The 18481-nt window shown below is 41.9% G+C and overlaps 2 protein-coding genes across 2 annotated transcripts in view; both read right to left on the bottom strand.

Annotated features, from left to right (window-relative positions):
• bmp2k (BMP2 inducible kinase) overlaps window positions 1–10331 on the bottom strand; it is a gene marked incomplete at both ends in the record, with an annotated part of 60081 nt that extends 49750 nt beyond the window's left edge. The window contains one exon of the mRNA XM_083905101.1: window positions 10202–10331. Coding sequence (XP_083761227.1) covers window positions 10202–10331 — 130 coding nt within the window. The remainder of the gene's footprint in view (window positions 1–10201) is intronic.
• A 3792-nt stretch (window positions 10332–14123) lies between these two features.
• anxa3a (annexin A3a) lies at window positions 14124–18431 on the bottom strand (the record flags this gene model as incomplete). The annotated part of the gene is made up of 13 exons (XM_083905100.1): window positions 14124–14274; window positions 14430–14552; window positions 14639–14697; window positions 14932–15027; window positions 15136–15229; window positions 15344–15400; window positions 15670–15749; window positions 17179–17269; window positions 17446–17559; window positions 17714–17808; window positions 17898–17976; window positions 18270–18326; window positions 18417–18431. 13 exons carry the CDS (start codon window positions 18429–18431, stop codon window positions 14212–14214), a joined length of 1023 nt encoding a protein of 340 aa, XP_083761226.1. The 3' UTR covers window positions 14124–14211.
• Window positions 18432–18481: the final 50 nt, after the last annotated feature.

Genomic DNA, 18481 nt, shown 5'->3' with positions numbered 1-18481 from the left:
AAGAACTTTAAAGAACTTTGGCCCGTGTTGAAGAACTTTGAAGAACTTTGGACCGTGTTGAAGAACTTTGGACTGTGTTGAAGAAGTCTGAAGAACTTTGGACTGTGTTGAAGCCGTTTGGAGAACTTTGGACTGTGTTGAAGCCGTTTGGAGAACTTTGGACTGTGTTGAAGCCGTTTGGAGAACTTTGGACTGTGTTGAAGAACTTTGGACTGTGTTGAATAGGTCTGAAGAACTTTGGACTGTGTTGAAGAAGTCTGAAGAACTTTGGACAGTGTTGAATAAGTTTGGACTGTGTTGAAGAGGTTTGAAGAACTTAAGACTGTGTTGAAGACGTTTGGAAGTACTTTGGAATGTGTTGAAGAACTTTGAACAGAAACACTTTTTTCCAGTGGACAATTAGTTTGACACTCAGACATCAGCAGTGATCAGAAGCTCAGAGAAACCCAAACAGAACAGGGGCTTTTGAAAAGTTAATTGTGCACATGGAATCACAACAGTCTGTCAGAAGATGCTGGAGAGGAAAAGTATCCTCCAAAAAGAAGTGAAGAGAGTCAGAACTTCATTCCATGAGCAGAACCAAAGGTTCTTCCAGACTGAAGAGTGAGAATCTTAATTATTTTATTAGCAACAACTGATGTGAGGAAAAATTAATGAGCGAGACATTTTATGTGAATAATAGATTACTGCTGAAGAAGAGGATTCATTCTTTTGATCAAACATCTGACCTGCTCTTACAACAATGTCCTCACAGTTTTAACACAGAAAGGACACATTTTTACGAGTGAGTAGCTGTAAATTCAGACATATAATTTCTCAGTTTTCAAAGGATTTTTTTCCCTTCACCTTCATCATAAACTGGCGCGTCAGTTTTCTGCCTTCAAAGCGACAGAGAGAAATAACATGGTGGTGCGTGTTCTGTTAGGAAAAAGCTCACACTGTGAAGAATCTGTCAGACGCTTGTTAAAAGCCAGTGTGTGTCTATTTTCAGGACGTCAGTCTGTCGTGTAACTGTGGTTAAACACATTATAAACGTTAAAGTAGGTCACTGATGCCGATGTTTGTAGTCTTAATCATATGAAACAAAGATTACTTTTGCTTTTACGTTTGGAATCATACGTTCGTGGATGCGAGTTTGATGTTAATCAAAGTCCTCCCTGCATTCATGTGGATATAAAAGCACACCTCAGAGGGTTGGGATTCTGCAGATCACAAAGTCATTATTTGTAATTAGCAGGAGCAGCTGGTGAAGAGCTCACATCCATTTCGCGGAAATGTATTTCCTTCATTCACTGTGGAAAATTAACTGGCACCTGTTTGTCCACAGAGAAGAAGAGAAACTTTCCAGATCATCTGAAGATGTTGGAGCCTTCAATGAACAATAATAAATAACTAACATTCTAATAAGGTAATGTCGCTTTGTTTTAACTCATTTTTGAACTGATACACACTTGTTGTTTGGCGTAAGACATGATGGGACAATTCAATTGCAGTCTTGATGATTTTGCCAATTGTTTCGTTTCCAATTGAAATTCAGATGTTTAAATTGCTAAGCCCTAAATGTAATTATTGCGGCATCGTTTTAAATTTGAATTCATTAAAATAACAGCTGTGATGTTAGAGATGAAGATGCCATGCATTTTTCATTTTAACGATCTTAAGTAAAAGAAACGTTCATATTTGAAAGGTCACACTAGTTCTGAAGTTGATTGATGTAATTTCTTTGGTTTCTTCACAGTACCAGTGAAAGCACATGCAGCTTCAGTTACAGCTCCGTCCACTTATCTTCAGGGCAAACGGCTCTGCACACATGTAGGGGAAGTGTTGAGGGTTCATGTTCGGGGATGGGGGGCCTCCTGGAGGAAATACCTCAGCCTGCTTCCAATCTTCTCACAGAGAAACTAACTTTTCCTCTGTTAAATCTAGAGGAGGCGTATTCTCAGTTGGTGTCTTTTCTGCGGTGGGTTCAAATGTGGGAGTGAAATGACAGAAGAAAGACACTCGGTCAGAAAGAAAGAGAGAGAGAGTGGCCTGTTATCACACCGATGACATCATTCTTTAGAGGAAAAACATCTGTGCTGCAGCACAAACTATAAACACATCATCTCGACGTTACTTCATCCTCAGCTCTGTCCTCACTGGAACACTCACGGCTTCTCTCTGCGTTTAACACGACGGGGAAACAGAGTTTCTGAGACGACTGGATCCTCTTTCACAGGCCGTCAAGAGGCTTTGACAGTCCAAAGTCGCAGCAATGACAAAGTCAAGAGATGCATTGACATCGGGGTTACAGCGAGTCCAGCTGAGAACTTAGAGTCATTATAGAGCGTCCACACCAAAACAGAAGAGAATTTTCAAGTCGGGCGACTGTGGTCGTTTACTCACTGTAAACACAAGCAGCAACGACTCTCCTGAGGCTAATGCTAGAGCTAACAACGTTTATAACCAACAGCTTGAGTTAGGGCTGCGCGATTTTGGAAAAAATGTGAATCACAATATTTTCTTTGCTTAGAATTGAGATCACAATTCTCTGGCACGAGTTCAGTGAAAGCAGCTTTATATCCACACATATCTCCTTTATCAGGGTATACACTCATTATGTACAAGACATGTCGCCCAGACTTCCAGAAACACTGATTCGATTAAATCCTGATATATACGGACAATAAAAAAGTATATTGTGATGAGATGAGTTGCTCATCCAGCTCGACTCAGATGAGAGTGTTTCTGAGACACACACGTCCATAAAAGGTCAAAAGAGGAGGTGCAGCAGTGACTGGGGCTGAGAGAAGTGGAAGGTTCTGGCAGCTGGTTCTCATACGTCTCACATCTCAACAGTGTTTACAACTAAACCTGCACATGCACGCAGACACACACAAAGAGGCAGCAGAGCTGCAGAGGATTTACAATGAAATGAAGACACAGAGGGTAAATGTTACAACAACAAAACCAACCACGAGGAAGAGAAGGCCAACATCCATACGTACAAACTAAAACACATAAAAGACGCTCTGCCTTTAAAATCCCTTTCTTTTCTTGAAATGAAAAGACTCAAAGAGGAACTGCACGTTAGCTGCAATGACTCTCCACATCAACAGGTGGCAGTAGCCCGTGTCTTCACGTAAAAAGAGAGAGCTCGCAGAACACAAGACAAGATGTTAGGAGATCAAAAGGACAGCGGTGCACGGGTACAAAGTGTATCTGTAAAACATCACAACAACATTCCTATTGAAGTATCAGCTGTGCATTTACAGCATACGAGCAGAAAGGGTCAGGTGTTGAGCACACGGACACGTCGACACCTGTCCGTCTGTCTTTGTTTACAGTGACCTCAGCCTCGGTCATGATCACTCATCACCTCTGACTCACGTGTTGTCACATCAGCGTGTGATCAGTGTCAGAGCTGGAGCCGAGACTGAGCTCAAAGCGAGTGAAATTACCGTAATAACCTCACATTAGCGTTGACCTGCAACTTGATTTTAACAAACTCAGTTTTCAGAAACCGTTGGAATTCCTCCGACAGCGTCATGTGTCGTCTGCGATACGCTCGGCGTTAAAGGGGTTAAGGTTTGTTTTCATGTCTGTGGAGACACAGTGATGCCTTCTACAAATACGCTACAAATAACCAGTGCACCTTTGTACCGCGTAGTTTTTAATTTAAAGACTCATTTTAACAATCGGGAGCCACGTAAACATGACGTCATTCGTGTCTTTTTCCGGTCAGTCATCATGGAAACGTGCCATGCGTTAACGTTGACGCCGTAGACCTCCGCTGTCGCGTTAACGCGCCCGGCACTAGTCACAACTGACTAAAGCCCGAAGCATAAAAGCTACGCTAGTAAAGTAAGTAAGATGTTAGTAAGTGTTGTAGTGGGGGCGGGGGCAGGGTTAGTGACAGTAACAGTGTTTTGGAAACAGAAGTTACATACTAGAGCTTTAATATCTGTTAAAGTTGGGGCTCGTTTCAGCATTGCGGTCTCCTATCATCTTATTTTTGTTTTGCCATTCATGACTAATATAAATAAAAAGTACTATCACTGTAATTATTAATAATAATGTTGCACGTCACGTCACCTCACGCCCATGTTCGGCTCGTCGTCCGCATCAGATGATGCGGCAATTATCGAAAAAAGTCATTCATTTGAAGTTGTCACAGAAAAAAAAGTGGGCGGGGCCTCAGAGCAGAAACAGACGGGGGCTCAACGAGCAAACACAAAGGCGGCGATGCTGGTCGTCACGGGAGCGAGCGCTGCATCGTACCAGCATTCTTTCCACGCTGCTGCAGTGAGACAACAAAAGAACTCACAATGTGTCCATTCATCAGCCGTACAGTTTGATAATCATGTAAATGGACGCTTCCTTGATAACGTCCACCAACACAGAGGGAGGAGAGGCATGGACAAAAACAACAACACGGGAACATGCTGATTCACAAATGCAAATGTTTCACAAAATGACAAAGAATAAATATTGAGAAAAATTGATTTAAAAGAGCAGTCACTGATTTACATTAACATTAAGGATTTTAAATGCTGAATTGACAAAATGAGACATTTGAACTTAGTGATGGAGGCAGCAGTGGATCAACAGCTCCTGTGTGCTGTGATGTTAAAAAGTCACTGGTTTTCTCTATGGGGTTTGGTGTGGGAGAGTGAGTGGTTTCCTGTCGGCTCGCTCAGCACCGATTACCTCACAATATCACACTTTTGATCCATCCCGTTAAACCTTATAGCGAAATCTTGACTATCAGAAAACAACAACAACAACAAATGTAAATGTGCCGACTCGTCGAGTTTCCCCTGTGTTTCCCTCCGTCAGCAGAATCGTCACGTGTTTACATGATAACAGCTCAGTCAGTGACAGACAGTAACACGTTCAACTCCCTGACCACAGTGATGCAAATGCAAACAGTGTTTCCAGGCAAACGGTTGCTGTGTTCTTCACCTGGTCCCTCGGGTCACCTGTGGTCTAAACCGCCGTGGCCATACCTTCACCACAGAGGCCTCTGTGTGTGTGTGTGTGTGTGTGTTCTTGTACTTGCGGCATACTGAGGACCAGTGAGGGTTTTTAACCAACGAAATGAGGTCATTTTTACGGAGTGAGGACATTTTGGCCGGTCCTCACTTTGTTTTCATTGAAATCACTTCCTTAGGTTGCTATAACATGCTATACTCAATTTGTCATGAAAAAAAAACGTAAATTTTGTATGACATAGTATAGTATGACTTTTTTGTCAAATTTTGGACCAAATTTTTTTTTTCAAATTTTGGACCAAATTTTTTTTTTCAAATTTTGGACCAAATTTTTTTTTCAAATTTTGGACCAAATTTTTTTTCTCAAATTTTGGACCATATTTTTTTATTCACATTTGTTTTCAAATTTTGGACAACATAGTATAGTATGACGTTTTTGTCAAATTTTGGGTCAATTTTTTTTTGTCAAATTTCTTTTTGAAATTTTGGACCAAAAATTTTGCGTCCAATTTTTTTTCAAATTTTGGACATAGTATAGTATGACGTTTTTGTAAAAAGAAAAAATGGTACTGCAACCAGTAGTTCTTCTGTAGATGTCATTCATGAAGTAGATATTTGTAATTGTGTTGATTTATAAAGTGGAAATGCTGGTCCTCACTTTGTCAGCAACCCAGTCCTCAGTATGCAGCAAGTACAAGAATGTGTGTGTGTGTGTGTGTGCGTGTCAGAGTTATCAGTGGGAATCAAGTGGATTTTTGCCTGTGTGTTTGTGCAGATAAGCTCTTTGTTTGTGTTAGACATGAATAAATGAAAGAGTGGAGGTGAATCCTCTTCAGATTTGACACACTTGAGATAAAATAAGAATGTGACTCATGTGGTTCATATCAGTGGAAGAGCAATAATATTTTCCTTAGATAGTGAGAGAAAACACTCATTTCCTCAGCTGCTGTTTTTACAGTGACTCTGCTTCAGTGTGTAAACAACGCCAGATAAGATTTTACTACTATTCCCGCCTCTGTGGATCCGATTGGCCGAGCTGTACAACATGAACAAAAGCCTTGTATTGTGTTAACTTAAGCTGGAAATAAACTCATTCAATATTCTGTTTTTATTTGTAATTTTTTGGCCAATTCTGTTTAAAAAAAAAAGGAGGTTATTTATTTTTGCAGTTCTCGGTCTGATAGCGTTTCTCTTTATTATAGGCACAATATCTGTATCAGCCGATATTGGCTTTGAAATGTACAATAGATATAAGATAATGCACAATAATAATTAATATCATAATTGATCATTCATCAAAAGTCCTAGTTTCTCTGTGAGGAGAGTTGTTTATTATTATCATTTTCTCCACTATTTTTGTATATTTTAGTGTTTTCTTCTTTTTTTTAAAAATAATAATTAAATAATTTTAATATAGAAAAATCAGCTTCTTATATGCGACTATGTTCTGGTTTCTTTGCTCAATTTAATAAAGATTAAAACAATTATGAAATTATTATTATTATTATTATTTACAGACATAAAATAAAAAGTAGTTTAAAGCAGGAGTTTATGGTTAAATACATTTTAGAATGATGTAATTCTACACACTTTTGGTATCAGGACATTTCTGGTTATTTCCACATTTAAATATTTCGACCATCACGGAGTTTCCAGGTCCTGACAAGGAACCTGTTGCAGAACCAGATTGTGGACAAAAGTCAGCGAGCTCACAGATGCTTCCTGTTCCTACTCATCATTTCTGAGTTCCTCTTGGAGACGCCGTCAGTCAGACAGAAACCACAGAGGCTAAAGACGGGGACGGAAATGACCGTTCTGCTGCTGCAGAGACACCACTGGAAAAAGAATAAATCAGCAAATGATTCCAGAGAAATACAGTGTTTACTGAAGACCACGACTGAGAACCTTCACAAACAAACTTCTTCGTAATCAATAAATCTACTGATTTACTGGAAGAGAATCTCATGCTTGTCATTACAGTGACACGGCTGCTGAGTCAGTGATAAATAAAGGAGAAGGACGCGATCGCCTCACAAACATCACATGATCCTATTCACCGTCAACACATCAGTCCATGACCCAGTCACACACACACACAGCAGCTTTGTCCACAGTGGACGTCCTTCACGTTGATATTTTATGGTTCTACAATGTTTCAACAAAACAGTCGACAGGATGAGACAAAGGAAATCTGCTGTGAGAAGATTCATCTGCAGAAACGACTCACAAAGACACACTGAGACTCGCTGAGACACAAAAAGACACACTGAAACTCCTGAAGACTCGCTAAGACTTGCAAAGACTCATAGAGACACACTGAGACTCGCAGAGACACACTGAGACACACCGAGACCCGCAAAGGCTAGCTGAGACACACCGAGACCCGCAAAGGCTAGCTGAGACACACGAGACCCGTAAAGACTCACTGAGACACACTGAGACCTGCGAAGACTCGCTGAGACACACTGGGACACACTGTGACTCGCAAAGACTCGCTGAGACACACCGAGACCCGCAAAGACTCACTGAGACACATCGAGATCTGCAAAGACTCGCTGAGACACACCGAGACTCGCAAAGACTCGCTGAGACACACAGAGACTCGCAAAGACTCGCTGAGACACACCGAGACCTGCAAAGACTCGCTGAGACACACCGAGACCTGCAAAGACTCGCTGACACACTGAGACCTGCAAAGACTCGCTGAGACACACCGAGACTCGCAACGACTCGCTGAGACACACCTAGACCCGCAAAGACTCACTGAGACACACTGAGACTTGTACCTGAGACAGAAGGAGGAGCAAAGGTCAACAAAGCAGCCGCAGACACTTCACATGATTCTCTGATGACACCGACTCATGACTGCTGGGGGTTTTGGTTGGCGTGTGTGTGTTTGTGTGTGGGGAGGGGGGAGATCAGGTTTACAGTGTTGACAGTATTGAGATATTTGCAGAGTCACACTTTAAACACTCTTTGTTATCATGAATTAACGTTCTGTGTCCAGTCTGTATCACCGTTAGTGAAAAATCAAAAACTATAGTCTGGCGATCTGTCCAGCCGGCGCTTCACGTTTGTGACGTCAGCACTTTATGACAAAATAACTAGAAAAGTGAAAGCTATCTTGGAGACTTCTTCTTTTTTAAAACTACTTTAGGGTGTGAAAATTGTCTTTCACCTGACGAGCGTGACAATACGACATTTTTCTCCTGACGGCTCAACAACAACAACAACACTATGAATCATGGGATTTATTTGTTTTTGCAGTGTGATGAGCAGTCAGGCGTTTGTGAAAGCTGAACAGCTGTTCTGTAAAAATGTAAACGCCCTTCCTTCTTCTCTGCTCACCGGGCCGTGGAGGGACGAGATTCTCGTTTGTTTGAGCACTTTTTAAAACTCAGATTCGAGTTAAAGTCGACTATTGTGTGGGACGTCGTCTAATGCTGCCGAGCCGCATTACAGACCTGTTGCTTCACCGTTGCTGCAAGTGTTAAGACATTTCAAATATTTGTAAAGCTGAGAAATGTTCAACTGATATACATCTTGACGATTAACTTAGAGATATTTAAATCATGATAAAAATGCAGCAGGAGCAGGATTCAGTGTCACATGACCACTAGAGGAGGGCTTACGTGATCACACGCTAGCATCCTCTCATGCCAAACAGGTTAGCCACGTGTCGTGAGCAGCCTGCACAAACACGTTTTATAAACGATTTTATATTTTCTCTTGCTTGTAGGGCAGCAACGATTATTCAGCGAATTGATTACTGATCAATTATTCAATTAAATCTATCGCTATTTTGATAATCAAGTGTTTTTTTACTCACAATTACTCAACAGAGAAAATAATCAACAGATTAGTCGAGTATGAAATAACCTTTGATGTGATCTGCCAGCAGCAATTAATGACTTAAACCTAAACAATTTTAATTTAAAAGGATATCAACTAATTATCAATATCGTCAAAATCTCCAAAAACGGGAAACCTTTTTGGTGGCAATTTGCAAAATGTTTACGTTTCCGCAGTTTACAGGCAGCACTTTTTTATGTCGGTTGAATAATTGTGTGAATTGTTGCTGTGAAACAAACACTGGTACAATTGTCCTGTAGAATTCTAACATGTGACTTTCTGTTGTTGTAATTCTCTTGTTTGTTTAGTCAGGAATAAAGTGAATAAACTAAGATGCTTCTGCTCATTCCTGCTGGTTCTGGTCGACCAAAAAAATAGGTGAACGCTTTAGAAACATTTGCAAGTCTTTGCCACAGAGTCAACCATGACTCCGCTTCCTCCTGACAGCCGCACTGATATTTGACACCAGTGTATATCCATAATTGTGTTTCACCAATCAGAAAGGCGATACACAGCTGTGTCAACAGTTTCCCCATCTCAGAGTTTCAATCCAACTTCGTATATGATAATAAAAAGGTTAAAAATGAGCAAACTATAAAGAGAGGTGAGGAGTTTTATTCCTCCTGAAGGAACACAAACGATTGAGGAGCAGAAGCAAACAGTAGAACCTGCAGGGACATGTTGTACAGAGTGTTTCTTAACTTTAAATACTGTATGTACACACACACACACACACACACACACCGACTACCATTCATTTACACAGACTAAACACTAACCTTGTACCATAACCAGTTAAAGACGAACAATCAACATAAGATCACCGCAATTAAAATATTAAGTCAACTTAACCAGTTCCTCAGAAATGAGGTTCTCCCTCATTAGGACCAGGATTTAGTCTCCATCACGAGGACTACTGGTTCATGAACTTTGCGTTCATGAGAGAAAACACACACACACACACACACACACACACTCCTCTGCAGCAGCTGGAACAGGATGTAAACTCATCTTGTGTGTGTGTGTGTGTGTTAACTTCCAGACATGGACTAAAGTCTCTGGTGATGTCTGAGGTGGAAAAGCAGGTCGTTTTCTGTTTCCCTCAGTGTGAGCACGTGCACAGATGTTAAAAAGACAAAAATAATTTTCACTAACTACCTCAGACCAAAATCACTGACCCATTAAAAAAATATATAAATAAGGGGCGGAGCTTCAGTGATGGGTGTGTCCCAGAAAACATGGATGACAAAAATGTCGACAGTGAATTTTCCATTATCACTATTTCACATGAGTGACCAGTTCGGCGACATAGTTTTCAGATTTACTGGGTCAGGATAATCACGACAGGACATTCCCACGGACGGTTCCTCGCCTACCTTCTGCGATGAGCTCCTCCACGGTGACTTGATATCGACCGACTGCGAACACTCTCCCGAGGAAGCCGCTGCTGGACGCCGCTCCGAGCCCGCCGCTCTCCGACTTTGGCATTCTGGAGAATTTCTTCATCGTTCACGTTCTCTTTCCGACCAAAAGTAATCCCCGTTTAGTGGTTTTGGTGAAACGCCCCCCTCCCCTCTCCTCTCCTGTCCTATCTCCTTATCTGGGGTGTTTCCTCCTCCTGCATGCTCTGCTGCTGCTGCTGCTGCTGCTGCCTGTGGAGTCACATGACATCAAAGTGTGGTTAAAACAGGACATGAAAACAAAAACAGCACAACACAGAAACAATTTCCAGGCCAAAGTAGTCGATTTTATCTGGAGATTAAACATGATAATTACAAACAAGGTACCTGGTTGAGTTAGATGTTACCCTGCTCAAACACACCTGATTCAAACGGTCAGCTCGTCAGTAAGCTCTGCTGAAGCCTGATAACGACCCATTTATGTGAATCAGGTGTGTTGGAGCAGGGAAACACCTAAAACATGGAGGAGAGTGGCAGGAGTGAGAAACCCTGCTTTATGAAGTGGCAAACATAAACTTATTATATAAGTTATACACTTGATTTTATATTAAAAACACATCTGCTGCTAATGGTTATTTTCATTACTTATTCATTTGTCAAATTGATAACAATTAAAGCCAGTTTGGGTGATTTTTCCGCGTCTCAAATTGTAAATAAATTATGGTTTCTTTGCTCCATAAAACAAGGAAATCGTTGAAACCGAATAATGTTTGTTTGTGGACAGAAACTTTTGAGAACGTCATCATTTCCAGGTTTGTTTGATAAAAAAGATTTTTGACATTTTATTTGAAATAATCCAGAAAATATTTGACAGATTAATGGATTATTAATGTAACGTTTTGTTGCAGCCAAAAACTGATTTGTTATTTGGTCCATATTTTTTTAATTGAGCAGAGAAACAGACAAAAAAGATTAACAAACTGAAACTTTTTCCTTAAAAAAAAAAACACAAAACACTAAATTATGATCATTTGCAGTTAATTTAAAACATCATTCTGTGATTTAAAAAGTCTATATTACTGTAAACGATACATATAATTATCTTCTTCCTTGTATGATTCTACATTGACTTAATTTTTCCTCTTATTTTAGACTTTTACTTTGACTTTACTGCCCACATGTGCATGATTTACACACCGTCTATGTGTGAGTCTTTAAAAACATATAAACAGACAGTAATAAAGATAAAAACGGGACGACAGAGTGAGATAAAGACTATAAAAGTGAGCGCGTTCACTCACCAAACTGTGGAGAACACCAGTGTGATGATGGTGTGTTAGCTTCTGTCAGGCTAACAGCCGCTGCTAAGGGGCAGCGCCGCCGACTGTGAGGACACGAGCAGCGGGAAACACCGTGACACAGCGGGGAGCACAGGGACGCAGGCGCCGCCGGGTTTATTCACACCCGCTCCGGTGGTGAAAAGGACAGAAATATCCCACCCGGTGTCCCCGCAGAGCAGCCTTGTCCCGCGTTAGCCTCAGCGCGACTTCTTCACTTCACTCGGGCTAATTAGCTCGTTAGCTTCGGGAGTTAGCTGCTAACGAGCTTCGCTAACAGCCACAGACAGCGGTCCTTCTGCGAGACGAGTCCGGGCTGAGAGAGCCGGAGCCCGGCGAGCACAGAAGGGGCGCGGGCTAACAGAGCGGGAGACCTGTGCTAACAGAGCAGGAGCTCGGGCTAACGGCACAAGCGGTGCCCGGGCATGATACGAGTGCAGCGTCCGGTTGTGAAGATTAGTCCTCCGGGGCAGGTGGTCCGTGTCCTCCCCGTTCCTCAGCGTCTGTCTCCTGGACACTGAACTTCTCGTGACTCACTCGCTGGGAACGTTACAGAGTAAAAGTGGGTGGTTTGTTATTTCCCCGACGAGAGTGACAACCTAACCTGACGCGGCCCCGCCCACCTCTATTGTTATGATTGGTGCAAGTGAAGCCTGTATGGAATGTCATTACTGTCTGATTTAATGTCAAACAATATCAAAGGATCAGTCACAATTAAAGTAAATTTAATTTATATTTAATATACCAAACAAACCATTTTGTGAAAATCTATATTAAAGGTTCCATATGTAAGAGTGTGGCCAAAAACGGTTACTACGTTCAAATTCAAAATACCGAGGTCCGTTTTCTGACATAACTGGCAACCCGTGGTTGCTCGGCAGCTGAGACTCCACTGACTGCAATGATTGGTAGACCGCGATAGGTGGCGCCACATGCCAAAACATGATTTCGAAACGTAAACATGATTTGCAGTCTGCAAAATATTTATTTTAATGCAAATATTTTTGTCTGTACTGTTGTTGTTGGTGAGTTCAGTTTGTTATATGAACATTATTCCTGAGTCTCTGTGACATATTAGGAGGATTTTATGGCCAGTTGATTTAGATTTATTACATAATGCACCTTTAATGATTACTATAGTGTTTAGTATTTTATTAGTTATGAAAAGATACATCAAAATTATATATTGAGATACATAAATTATGTGTCACAAATGTGTGTATATATATATATATCTTTTGGGAAGAAATCACTTTTTCCTTGCGTGAAACTGAAGTTTGTAAACCACTCACTCTCTCACACCAAAGTCCATCGAGAAAGTCAGTGATTTTAACATCACAGCACACAGGAGTTGTTGATCCACTGCTGCCTCCACCACTAAGTTCAAATGACTTATTTTGTCACTTTGGCTTTTACATTTTTACATTTGGATTTACTTTCAGTGACACAAAGTGACCACACGGGGCAGCAGTAGACCAGCAGCTCCTGTGTCCCTGTGAGCTAAAATCACAGATTTTCTCTATGAGGTTTGGTGTGGGAGAGTGAGTGGTTTACAAACTTCAGTTTCCTGTTGGAAAAGTCTGTCCAACAGTGAGATAAAGACGTGGACATGTGACGTAGATATCATAGACTTAAACTGACGTATATTTTACTACACAAGTCTTTTCTTAAAAGGCTAAAATAAAATAAAGTTTTTGCTTTTGGCAGCAGTGACTGAACACCTATGTCAGTATGTCATAGACTGAACTATACTTTTAATGCTCATCTGCAGTGATGAACAAAGACCTGTTCAATTATATCTAATAATCCAGAACATTATTATTATTATTATTTCATATTATTGAACTGACAGAATAAGCACATTTCTCCTGACGTCTGGTTCACACGGAGACAGAAGACGAGAACTAACATCTGTATCCAGGTCAGTCTTTGTAGGTCGAGCACATGGTGGAGATGAAGATTATATAAGAGCTGAGGAGAAGGAGGAGGAGTGGGAGGAGCTAAGTCCAATCACATGACTACATGAACCCATCATTTTCTGGACAGCTGACTTCCTGTTTGTGCAGGAGGATCTTATGGATCCTCACACTGTTGTTACAGAGAAGTGTGTGCTGCTGCCCCCTGCTGGTCACTTCACTGAACAACCAAACATTCCGAGTGACTATTTATTTTTTTATTTGTTCGTATAAAGCCTCATTTTAAAAATCCTTTATTTCAACCAAATATGAAGAAAATAAGCATTTTTTCATAAATATTAAGTGATTATTAGTACACCATAATTATGCAGCTAATATTGATATCTGAAACATGAATATTAATTTAGACTTTTGTTCCTTTGTAGAACTGTTGTACTTGAATAACTATTTTTGTTTATTTGAAAACATTCTCTCCTCACTCTGTATTTTGCCGCTAAATATATAGTGTTAATTTCTCTCATTAACATTTAGAACCTTAAATTCACAAAATAAAAAGCTTCGTCTTCATTTAAATGTTTTAGTTGTTTAATAACGTTCATGATATCAAGTTCAAGCTTTTCTTTTTCACTCTGTTTTCATATTTAATATCATTGTTATTCTTATTTATTTATTTATTCATTTCCCTGTGAAGACACAGGCTCCGCCCTCAAGACTGTTGATGAAGGGTCAAAGGTCAGTCGTCGTCTGCGCCGCAGATCGCCTTCAAACAGTCGCCAACGTGTCCCGACAAATCTTTCTGAAAACCACGACGACAGGAGAAAAACTTAGTAAACCTCATTTATTTACAAGTGTGTGTGTGTGTGTGTGTGTGTGTGTGTGTGTGTGTGTGTGTGTGTGTGTCGCCTACTGCAGCTTTAATCAAACACAGGTGCAGAGTGGGCGTGGCCTCACCTCGATGTCAGACAGCAGCGAGTGCCCGTAGGCTTTCTTATACTCGGCTTTGATGTTTTTCAGGTCGATCTCAGAGCGACTGACCATGACGCGACAAACGGTCGACTCACAGGTTCCACCGCCCTGAAAACAACAAACGGGTCACATGGTCAGGTTTAGTAAATAAAAAAAACAAACAAACAAACACAAACAAGTACGTTTATTTTTACCTCCATGCTGTCGTGGAGTCGCTCTGCAAAGTAGGCGTGTCTGCTCTTCACACACTTGACTGGAGACAGGATTTAAACAACAAGGTTAAAAATCAGGCAATAAAAAGACAAAAGTAAGTGGACAGTTTCTCACCGCTCAGAGGAAACTTTGTCCACAAACTTTTGTCCACATGACAGACAATAATGAATATTTTCTGTTTTCTTTGCTCCACGAAACAAAGAAATCCAACTAAATCAGCAGTGATGGAGAATCACGTTAGAATCATGTTAATCTGCAGAGATTGATGGATTACCGATGGCGTCCATCAGCTCCTCCAGTTCTCCTCTCATCTCTGACTCGATACTTTCCTGCAGACTTTTCCCGCTGAGCTTCTTGTACGCGACAAGAGCTGAAAAAACAAAGAGTTGATTTACAACGTTTCCACTCACTGATACACAAACTGATCACTTTTAAATCAATAAAAGGCACTAAAAAAAAAAAAAAAACTAAAACAAACTTTGTCTGATTTGACGGAAACTTTTCTTGCAGAGAATGTCGATAAACGTGGATTCGTCCGTTCCCCACTTTTTCTCCCCGGCCTGGTACATGGCCTGAAACACACACCACAATCATCAAACACGACGGATTATAGAATAGAAGGAAAGTAACCAGACAACTGTATTTAATTATAGTTTATTAATTATTTAATAATAACAAAAACTCACGTCAGCGTCTTCTACGGCCTCTTGCTGGTTCACGTCCACACTCTCGTCTCTTTCTCCCTGAACAAAACTTTTATTTTATTCATTTCATCTTCAATAAAATTAAAGCATTTATTCATTTTATTCTTGGTTTACTTACTTTAAGGGAAAATGTAAATCACAAAGAACATTATTTTTTTATTTACATTTCTCTCCAATTATGGTTTTAAAATGTTAAGGTGTTTTTTTGTCTTAATGGTTTCCTTCATAATAAACTTAAGTCACTTTAAAGATGAAGCTTGACATAAATCTCAGTTTACAGACGGACGTTTGATGTAATGACGACAAACCTCCACCAGGATCAGCATTGCTTTGCGGATGTCTCCTTTAAGTTCGTCCCTCAGCTCTCGTTTCAGCAAATGTTCTTTCTCTGCAGAGACAAGGAAATGTCCAAGAGATTACGAGGAGGACAGAGACGGGGAGGACAGACGACAAGGAAAGAGAAGAGGGGGACAGACGACAAGGAATGAGAAGAGGGGGACAGAGACGAGGGGGACAGAGACGAGGAAGACAGAGACGGGAAGGACAGACGACAAGGAAAGAGAAGAGGGGGACAGAGACGAGGAGGACGACAGAGACGAGGAGGAGGACAGAGACAGGGAGGACAGACGACAAGGAAAGAGAAGAGGGGGACAGAGACAAGGAAGAGGACAGAGACGATGAGGACTGAGACGGGGGGGACAGAGACGAGGAGGACAGAGAAGGGGGGACAGAGAAGAGGAGGAGGACAGAGACGGGGACAGAGAAGGGGGGGGACAGAGACGAGGAGGACAGAGAAGGGGGGACAGAGAAGAGGAGGAGGACAGAGACGGGGACAGAGAAGGGGGGGACAGAGACGAGGAGGACAGAGAAGGGGGGACAGAGAAGAGGAGGAGGACAGAGACGGGGACAGAGAAGGGGGGGGACAGAGACGAGGGGGACAGAGACGAGGGGGACAGAGACAGGGAGGACAGACGACAAGGAAAGAGAAGAGGGGGACAGAGACAAGGAAGAGGACAGAGACGATGAGGACTGAGACGGGGGGGACAGAGACGAGGAGGACAGAGAAGGGGGGACAGAGAAGAGGAGGAGGACAGAGACGGGGACAGAGAAGGGGGGGACAGAGACGAGGGGGACAGAGACGACGAGGACAGAGACGACGAGGAAAGCGACGAGGGGGACAGACGTCAAGGAAAGAGAAGGGGGGGACAGAGACGAGGAGGAGGACAGAGACGAGGAGGACAGAGACGGGGAGGACAAACGACAAGGAAAGATAAGAGGGGGACAGAGACGATGAGGAGGACAGAGACGGGGAGGACAGACGACAAGGAAAGAGAAGAGGGGGACAGAGACAAGGAAGAGGACAGAGACGAGGAGGACAGAGACGACGAGGAGGACAGAGATGAGGAGGACAGAGACGAGGAGGACGGAGACGAGGAGGACAGAGACGACGAGGAGGACAGAGACCGGGAGGACAGAGACGAGGAGGACGGAGACGACGAGGAGGACAGAGATGAGGAGGACAGAGACGAAAGGACGGAGACGAGGAGGAGGACAGAGATGAGGAGGACAGAGACGAGGAGGACGGAGACGAGGAGGACATAGACGACGAGGAGGACAGAGACAGGGAGGACAGAGACGGGGAGGACAGAGACGAGGAGGACGGAGAAGGGGGGGGGCAGAGACGGCGAGGAGAACAGAGACGGGGAGGACAGAGACGAGGAGAAGGAGGAGGACAGAGACGAGGAGGACAGAGACGAGGAGGACAGAGACGAGGAGGAGGACAAAGACATCGTCACACTGAGACAAAGACGTCGTACCTTGGAGGAAGACGTCGTTCAGAGCTTTGATCTCCTGGTTGGTTCTGGACGCAAAGATCTCGATGAGGACGCTGTCTTTGGTTCCAGCTCCCTGTGAAGAAGACAAGAGGACAACAGGAAGTGAATTACGTTTGTTTACAAAACCTCTTCAAATATTAAAAACTCTTACGATAGTAAAACATCTTAAACAGAAGAAAAATAATAAACCCTATAACTGTAAACACCCTTAAAACTCTTTCCCTTTAAGTTTTTAAATGACAAACTGACTTTGAAGGCGTCCATCACTTCATGACAGTCGTACTCTGCTGGAGTTCTGACCAGCGCCACCACCAGGTCCTCAAAGTCACCGCGGGTCTCGCCCTGAAGGTCGTCCACCAGATCCTGAGAGGACACGAGGACACACACACACAAACACTTGACTGAATGTTCTCACTTAGTAAAAGGTTAAAAATACACAAATATGATGACGATCATCAGCTGAGTTACAAAAACAAACAAACAAACAAACACACAGAGACAAGGACAGAGTCCTCACGTTGCCTGTGAGATCCTGATAAGCTTTACGGATCTGCTGACGCTCAGCGTTGTCTCTGTGAGTCAAAACGGCGATCAGAACATCTTCTTTGGTTCCTGAAGATCAATAATAAACAAAAGCATGTCAACAAACAGCGAGTAAACAATACAAGTGTGTGTGCGTGCGTGTATGTGTGTGTCAGTACCGATCCCCTCCATGGCGTCCTTCAGAGATTGAGCATCTTGTTTAGGATCAAATTCACCGAAGTGAATCACAGTTCCAGCCTTTAACAAACAAACAAACGTTTAAATTCATCCGTCACTCAAAGGTTAACATGACAATAAAATCCTTAAAAAAAAAAAAAGAGTACAGACCTGATATTAAACTGCAAATACCTCAACTGTTAAAATCATTAAAAACATTCACAATGTCCGAAAACCCCTCAATTGTAAATCAGACAAGGAGTAAAACCCCTTAAAGCTATAAAAAAATGTTTTAAATCCATTAAATATTATTAAAACTGTGGAAAACCCTTGAAAGCTAAATAAAAGAGTTGAAGATAAAGAGAAGGTTGTACCTGTTCTTCAGGAGCGTCAGGTGAACAGTCAGAGGCCATCAGATCCTCAAGATTGTCCTGAACAAACAAACATCTCAGTTCAATTAATCCTAAACTTTATTTAAAACCAACAACAGACAAATAAACAGAAGGTTTTTATTTTCTTACCCACAACGACAACATGATGACGACACAGCGTTTCCCTGGAAACAAGCAAATAAAACTTTATTCCA

Source organism: Microchirus variegatus (genome assembly GCF_963457635.1).
Source record: "Microchirus variegatus genome assembly, chromosome: 18".
Lineage (NCBI taxonomy): Eukaryota > Metazoa > Chordata > Actinopteri > Pleuronectiformes > Soleidae > Microchirus > Microchirus variegatus.
This window is presented reverse-complemented; position numbering and strand designations above follow the sequence as displayed.